The following is an 8,143-nucleotide window of genomic DNA, read 5'->3' as shown; positions in this document are numbered from 1 at the left end:
GCCACTGCCTCCAGAACAACCAATGCCAGGTCCAGCGCCTGGCGTGCCAGAAGTAGCGTATGTGGAACCTTCTGTCCCTCCAGCAGTCGTCACTGTGCCGCCCCACGAAGTCCGAGAACCCGCTCCTGTGACGGCTATCCACGAGGACGAGGAGCTGCCAGAATTGAGGGCTCGGCGGAGCCTCGTTAGCAGTCTGGTGGACGTTGCGACAAGGCTGGTAGATGAATTGCCGGGAGAACCGGCACGATCAGTTCTCAATGCATTGAAGATAAAAGCGGCCACAGCTGAAAATGCAGAAAGGGATTACGATTTTGCAAGATCCCGCAGAGATCCAAACCTTCCAGGCATTCGAAATACGGTCATCAATGCAATAAACTCATCCATTGAAGGCTCCCGCAATGATCTATTGCAGTTGGCAGATCTGGCAAAGTCGTACGGTGAACAAGTGCATGAGTACTGCTCCAAGAATTTTTCTTTTACGAATGTCGATCGTTTGCGGTATCCTCTGGAGAAGTGCTTGGATGCGGTCCCAATTAAATTGTCTGTAGCGACGCTGTCTTCGGTGGAAAATACCGCTCTAACAGTGATACAGGAGAATGACACGCAGCTTAGGATCTTGAGGTCAGCAGAATTCATAGATGAGTGCGAAGCAGATGATTTCGTCGATATTTACGCAGCCGTTGCTGCCTTGAACTTCAGGATGAAAATCTTGCAGCGCTTGGCTGAACTGGATGCCGCATTGAACAAAGATATTCTAGATATGCAGAAGATGTGGATGAAGGGGAGGCTTCAGCTCTCCCGGATACCGCTCGAGGTGGATGCAAATTTGGTTCAGGAACTTAATGTACTATTCTCCAAGAGCCGTCCAGCACCTCCGGGTCAGACAGCTTCTGGAATAACAGCCGCAGATATGGAAGCCATAAGGGGTATGTTTATTCGGCAGCATGAGGACGTGCAAGCTATGGAAAAGGCGACAAGCTTCGACACTGTCGCCGCTATGTATGAAAACGCGATGATGTTCAACCAAAAGCTCGAAGGCATATTGGATGTGCAGAAGGACAAGTTGCGTGCAGCTCTGGAGCGCCAGCCGCTCACCAAGGAAGAGGCAAATGCTGCGGCTGAGGCGATGGCGAAAATTGCTGACACTGCCGTCGACGAAGGCGAAGAATGCTGGCGCTACATGCAGATTGTGAATTCAGAGGTTAGCGGAAAATATGAAGAGGGACCCGGGGGATTTGGTGGCAAGGCGTTGTTGCAAAAGCTGACAACTAAGAAAAAAGCCGGTACTGCTGAGCAAGGAGAGAGTGCGTTCTTCCCTGACAGCGCTATTGCAAGTGATGTGAAGAAGCATTTTTCCGAGCAGTGGCGCCGCCTCGAAATCTTTGCGAAGGATCAGTGGACGAGGGTGCAAGATATGCTGGAGAAGGCGAAGAAGGGGGCAAAGTACAAATTCGATAAAGAGGGATTTGGATCCACTGCGCTGGATAAGAAAACGAACCTGAGGGTGGAGACGGCGAGGAAGAAAGCAGAGACAGGGGTCCCGTCAATGCTAATGCGATATTACAACAGATTAGGAAAGGAATTTGAGGCGTATGAGAGTATTGTGAACGCTGCATTGATTTATCCACTCCGGCGCGAATCACAGGCGGCGATTGAGATAGGGGAACTGAAGTCACGATTCGATTCTGAAAAGACACTGGCCAGGGGAAGCCAAGATTTTGACCCGATACCTGAATATGCAGCCACAATGCTACAGACATGCTTGAAAATATGGAGTCTGGTTGAAATGGAAAGAGCCACTCAACTTAAAGAGGCAATGGAGAAAGCGCGCGTTGATCTTCATGATGCAGCGCAGGGTTAGAACAAGCTCGAGGCGCCAACGCACCGCTGTCGTCTGTCGTCATCCCTGATATATCCTTGCTACTCAATGAAATAGTGTTGATATTGCGACGGGCCTGTATAAGTATTGGCTTTGAGTGCAGAGTTCTACGTAAGCTTCAATAATGTGCCTTAACCCGCTTACTGGCGAATTTATCTCTCCCATTGGCATCTCTTAGTAAACATTTCTGGCAAGAGGAAGGGCTTATATTCCGACACTGTTTGCGCCGATGTGGATTTGACGCCAGCAGGACTATCCCGTCGCGCGAACAATACGCAATGTTTGTTCTGTAGAGCTATTGGTGCGTCTTCTTCGCGCGATGCCTAATTCTCTGTTTTCTCCGCTCAGGCAGCCGGGTGGCGTTACGTGTCCGGCACTGCTCCATTGTTTGCATAGCTTTTTGCAGTGTTGGCCGAATACCCACGCTTTTTCTTTTTCTATATTATAGCTGTCCTGCCGCAGTGAGCTTGAATAGGCTCACTGTGGCTGGCGAGTAGATGCATATCCAGGTACTCTCATGCTTGAAGGAGGGAGGCAATGCTACCAGCTGCAGCAGATCTCGCTGTCTCCATCGCCTTCTGCGGCTGTTGCTACTGCTTGCGGCTGTCTGTGTATACCACCCTGCAGCAGCAGCTGGGTCGTGCCTTCGTTACTACGGCGGGTCGTTTGCCCATAATACCCCCGCAGCCACTTCAAACGGAAGGGCCTTCTGCAGCAGCAGCAGCAACCGGAGCAGCAACACCTTGTCAATCGGGAGCTCCTTCCCCCTCCTCCCTTCTGCTATGGAAGGCAGGCAACTGCAGCTCGGTGGATATCGTCTCGCTTCTGTCCATCGAGCAGCGGCAGCAGCAACAGCAACAGCAGCAACAGCAACAGCAGCAACAGCGGTCTTAACACATTTGAGGGGCACTTTGGCGCCTCTTTATCTGCGTTGTCTTCTTTTTCCGGGGGTTGCACAACTTCCAGTGCTAGCTGCTGCTGCGGCTCCTACAGCTTCTGCTGCTGCTGCTTGTTAGGGGAGACGGGGAGGCCTTTGTAACAGCCCTGGTCCAGGCCTTGTGGCCTACTCAGCAGCGCAAGAAGTCCCCGTTATGAGATCGCAATCTCCGGGTGGCCCTCTAGCAGCGCAGTACCGCTTTAGGGGCCAAATGCAGGCCCCGAACGCCACAAGGGTCCCCACAATGCCATGGGGGGCCCCATGCGACAGCAAGGCCCCGAAGGGCACCGTAGGGGACCCCAAAGGATGAGGGGTGAGCCTAAAGGCATTCGAGGCCCTTAAGAGATATTCGACGGGCCCTTAGGGGGCCCTTAAGTACTCCTAAAACCTAAAACCAACATGGCACTCCTATCACCAGTCGACTAGGATCTTGCGCTTAGGGTTTAGGGTTTATGGGGGTGCTTGCAGGATATGGCGGAGGAGGTGAAGGAAGAAACAAGACAACGACAAACGAATCCGCATCAGAATTTTTCTTCTTTCGTTTTTCTATTTGTCCCCTTCTTGTTTGTATCTCCCTTCTTGCTCGTATCTTCCTTTCTGTTTGTTTCTTTCCTGTTGTTTGCCTCTCTTTTTGTTTGCCTGTATGCTGCTGTCCCCTCTCCCGAGCTGCTTCCGCTGCTTCCAGTGCTGCAGCTGCGCCTGCTGCTGCTGCTTTTGTTCTTGTTGCTGTTGCAGCTGCCACTGTTGCCGCTTCTGCTGCTGTTGTTGTTGCTGCTTTTACTGCTCCTGTTGCAATAGCAGCAGGGATGACTGCTGCTATTGCTGCTGCTGCTGCGTTATGTATTTAGCTTCTGCTGCTCGTCGTTTACAGAATGACTCTCTTAGGATTGCCTTTATGGGCGAAACGTAGACTCAGAAACTGCCCCAACGAGCAGACAGTTAGCGTAGCAAGCTATGTCGAGCTCGGTCCCTACATGCGACTCCCTGACTGTAGCATGAGTTGGCGCAGAAGCCTTCACTTGGCCTTGGTACCTTGCGTGTAAGCAAATGCAGACGTTCTATAAGTACAGAGGTAAAGCATGCAGCAAAGGAAGCTTTGCTGAAGCTTCCTTGTGTGCACGCGTCAGGCTGGCTTGTATCACCAGTCGCAGCGTGGTGCCCTGCACCCCCACTGCAGGCTGCCTCCTCCCCGCAATACCCAGGCCCTGAGCTCAAGGCGCAGGAGGCCTGGGGACAGGGGAAGGAGGTCAGCTGCTTTTGGGAAACTCTTGTTTTAAGTCTTTACCTACATGCGTTGCGGTGCTACCAAGTATAACACAGAGGCGAGCTGCAATGTAGGTAAAGAGTTAAAGCGAGTTCAACAGAAACAGCTGACCCCTGTCCTTAGCCTGTACGCAAAGAAGCTTCACCGAAGCTTCCTTTGGTGCACGCCTTACCTCTGAAAGTACTTTTAGAACGTTTGCAAGCGTTTACGCGCAACCTAACAAAGCCAAGGGAAAGCTGGTGCGCTAACTCATGCTACACAGGCCCTGAGCTCACCGAACAGGAGGCTCGAGGACAGGGGAAGGAGGTCTGCTGCCCTTGGGAGAATCTTGCTTTGGGTCTTTACCTACAACGAAGCTCGCTTCTGTCCTTGATTGAGGCCAGAGAGCAACGTTATACTTCTGGCACTGGTCAAGGCCAGAGAGCACGCGTTATATTGGGCAGCTGCTGCTGGAAGGGAATCCCACATCCACCCTTGCCCAAGGCCTCACTTTATCAATGTCTTGACACTCTATACTGTTGTTAAACACTTACTGTTTCGTCAGCGGGTCTCTCGCACGTGAACAGAAATACACGTACCAGCGACAAGGAAGAGGGAATACGCAGACTGGGGTGAACATTGAGGAAATGTTCAACTTATTTTGCTATCGTAGCGAATAAAATTCAAGCAACTGGTCTTTTAAACTTTTAAAAGGGGGAATTTATCGGATCTACACCTTCCGCAGCCCCTGGCGCTGGGATCGTCAGATGCTGCGATCGTGTCGTGAGCGGCAAGCCCGAGAGATGTAGCACTCGAGAATCGGCAGGTTTCGAGTCTAAGAACAAATTCTGTCAAATTACTTCTCGTGTTTAATAGCCATAAGCAATTGTTTTCTCTGTCATTCGTTTGTGAGGGAGAATTTCGTGAGGCCCACACAAGTTACATCGCCAGGTTGAAGGTTGGCTCTTCGGCTGCCCCCTTCCTTCCTAATCATTCTCTGCTCATTTTGCGGGAGTTATTCGCTTGAAAAATAGCACTATTTTGGCACGATCTGCTTCCGAAACGCTCATTTATCCTCGAAATGTATTGGGGGTTCTCAGCAGACCGACCTCCCTCCAAACGAGCAGCCTAGGAGGGGCACATTGGCATCTACTCGTTCGTGGGTTTGCTGAGTTCGACGCTCCTCCGTGCGACTGACGTCATTGCAACAATGAAGAGCAAGAAGCAGTTGTCTTATATGCCTGCATTACGCAGGTGTTTCTTGTGGTTTGTGGCGCTCTTGCTTGTGGAGCAGCAGAATGTGTACTCATCAGGGGCATCAAGAAAAAAGGCCGCCGACGGGAATGCGGAATTGGAAACTGCCGGAGGACTAGCAGGCGATACGATGGCTAAATTGCATGCAGAACTGGTTGCCCAGCATGAAATGATGGATTCCCAGTTGGCGACGGTACTCCTTACAAAGAATCGACGCCACGTAATTGCTTTCACTGTGCTTTTCTTAATCTTAATAAGGGCAATTGTACTTCGCAGGGAGCGAGAGCGCAAAAGGAAGGTTGAAGAAGAAGTTAGACCTCCCCGAGAGGAACCCCAAGCGAAAGAGGAAGAAGGAAAAGAAGAGGCAGAAGAAGAGGAAGAAAAGTCTGTTCCAGAAGAGGAGCCTTCACCGGAACAGGTAGTTTTGCAGCCAGACGAACCTGCGAAAGAAGTACCTCTGCCACAAGTTCCTACGCAGGTTCCCGTGCCGAGACCGAGGCGTAAACCAAAAGCGGAAGTTCCACCTGAAAAACAACCAGAGGAACGTGGTGCCGATGGACAGCCAGAGGAATTCGTGCAGCGGCCGGTAACTCGTGCAAGGAAGACTCGGAGGGAAGTTGTCCGGAAGGAGATGCCTCCTCCCGAGGCCCCTACCCAGGTGCAGCCCGGTATTGAAGAGCAAGTGGAAGAAGAAGAACCTTTCCAACAACCGACTCAGCCACAACTTGTAGAACCTACACCAATACCACCTACCTTGCCACTGCCTCCAGAACAACCAATGCCAGGTCCAGCGCCTGGCGTGCCAGAAGTAGCGTATGTGGAACCTCCTGTCCCTCCAGCAGTCGTCATGGTGCCGCCCTACGAAATCCTAGAACCCACACCTGTCCCGGGGTTCCCGGAAGATGGGGAATTGGAGACGTTGAGGGCTCGGCGGAGCCTCGTTAGCAGTCTGGTGGACGTTGCGACAAGGCTGGTAGATGAATTGCCGGGAGAACAGGCACGATCAGTTCTCGATGCATTGAAGATAAAAGCGGCCGCAGCTGAAAGTGCAGAAAGGGATTACGATTTTTCAAGATCCCGCAGAGACCCAAACCTTCCAGGCATTCGAAATATGGTCATTCGTACAATCAATTCATCCATTGAAGGCTCTCACAATGATCTATTGCAGTTGGCAGGTCTGGCAAAGTCGTTCGGTGAGCAAGTGTATGCGCACTGCTCTGAGAGCCTTTTTTTTACGAATGTCGAGCGTTTGCGGAAGCCCCTGGCGAAGTGCTGGGATATCGCACCGGCTAAGGCCTCTTTAGATACTCTGGCTTTTCTGGGAGATGTCTCTATAACTCTGAAACAGGAAAATGAGGACCAGCTTAGGATACTGAGGTCAGCACAATTCATAGACGAGTACGAACCACGTGGTTTCGTCGACATTTACGCAGCCACTGCTGCTCTGAACTTCAGGATGAAAATGTTGGAGCGCTTCTCTGCACTGGACAAGGCATTGAAAGGAGACATTCTAGAGTTCCAAAAGATTTGGATGAAGGGGATGCTTCAGCTCGACCGGATCCCGCTCGAGGTGGAAGCAAATTTGGTTCAGGAACTTAATTTGCTATTGTCAAAGAGTCGTCAAGCAACTGCTGGCCATTCACCTTCTGGAATAACTGACGCAGATATACAATCCATCAGAGAGATGTTTGCTCAGCAACATGCGGATGTGCAAGCTCTGGAGACTGCGCAGGACTACGCGGGTGTTTCCGCTGCGTACGAACGCGCGAATATGTTCAACCAAAAGCTCAATTACTTATTGGAGGTGCAAAAGAACAGGTTGCATACAACTCTGGAGCGTCAGCCGCTCACCAAGGAAGAGGCGAGCGCTGCGAATGAGGCCATGGCGAAAATTGCTGAAACTGCCGTTGAAGACGGCGAAGAGTGCTGGCGTTACTTGCAGATTGTGAATTCAGAGATTAGCGGAAAACATGAAGAGACTCCCGGCGTATCTGCCAGCAAGGCGTTGCTGCAAATGCTAACATCCAAGAAAAAGGCCGGCACTGCTGAGTCAGGAGAGGCTGGTATAAACCCTGACAGCGCTGCCGCGACTGGTGTGAAGAAGTATTTCTCCGAGCGATGGCGCCACATAGACACTACGGCGAGGGACCATTGGATGAAGGTGCAAGATATGCTCGAGAAGGCGAAGAAGGGAGCAAAGTACAAGCTCGATAAGCAGGGATTTGGATCCACTGCACTGGATGTGAAGACGAACCTGAGGGTGGAGATAGCGAAGGCGAAAGCACAGGGAGCAGCTTCCTTGATGTTACTGGGATATTTTAAGAGATTAGCAAAGGAATTTGAGTCGTATGATGATACACTAAGGACTGTTTTCATTTTTCCATTCCACCTAGAAGCACCGGAGTGGAGTCAGATAGGAATTCTGAAGGAGAAGTATGACTCTGAAAAGGCACTGGCCAGGGACAGTCAAAGCTCTGCCGCGGTACCTGGACATGCAGACACAATTTTACAGTTATGCCTGAAAATCTGGACTCTGCTTGAATCAGCGAGGTCTTCCCAGCTTAAACAGGCAATGGACAAGGCGCTCGCTGATCTTCATGGTGCAGCGCAGGGTTAGAAAAGGCTTCGGAAAACTCGAGAGGCGCTGTTGCAACTTTGTCCCCATTTCTGATATATCCGTGCTATTCATTGAAAGAGTGGTGCTTTTGTGACAGGTCAGGCAGTGGTGTATACGCATGAGCATTGGCTTTGAGTGCAGCATTATACGTAATATTCAGTATGTGTCTGAACCTGCTGTGCACTGGCGAGTTACGCTCTCCTGTTGGCGTCT

General features: G+C 51.1%; 3 protein-coding genes across 3 annotated transcripts; all 3 read left to right on the top strand.

The window, feature by feature from the left end:
* Positions 1–22: 22 nt before the first annotated feature.
* On the top strand, positions 23–1,861 carry EMH_0100120 (uncharacterized protein; the record flags this gene model as incomplete). The annotated part of the gene is made up of 1 exon (XM_013495306.1): positions 23–1,861. The coding sequence occupies one exon, from the start codon at positions 23–25 to the stop codon at positions 1,859–1,861; it is 1,839 nt and encodes a 612-aa protein (XP_013350760.1).
* A 555-nt stretch (positions 1,862–2,416) lies between these two features.
* On the top strand, positions 2,417–2,773 carry EMH_0100010 (uncharacterized protein; the record flags this gene model as incomplete). Its single annotated transcript, XM_013495305.1, has 1 exon — positions 2,417–2,773. One exon carries the CDS (start codon positions 2,417–2,419, stop codon positions 2,771–2,773), a length of 357 nt encoding a protein of 118 aa, XP_013350759.1.
* A 2,523-nt stretch (positions 2,774–5,296) lies between these two features.
* Positions 5,297–7,930, top strand: EMH_0099900 (uncharacterized protein; the record flags this gene model as incomplete). Its single annotated transcript, XM_013495304.1, has 1 exon — positions 5,297–7,930. The coding sequence occupies one exon, from the start codon at positions 5,297–5,299 to the stop codon at positions 7,928–7,930; it is 2,634 nt and encodes an 877-aa protein (XP_013350758.1).
* Positions 7,931–8,143: the final 213 nt, after the last annotated feature.

The sequence above is a fragment of the Eimeria mitis genome, genomic scaffold (genome assembly GCF_000499745.2).
Source record: "Eimeria mitis Houghton genomic scaffold, Emh_scaff151, whole genome shotgun sequence".
NCBI classification, from domain to species: Eukaryota; Apicomplexa; class Conoidasida; order Eucoccidiorida; family Eimeriidae; genus Eimeria; species Eimeria mitis.
Note: the sequence above shows the minus strand (reverse complement) of the source record. Positions and strands in the feature narration are given on the sequence as shown.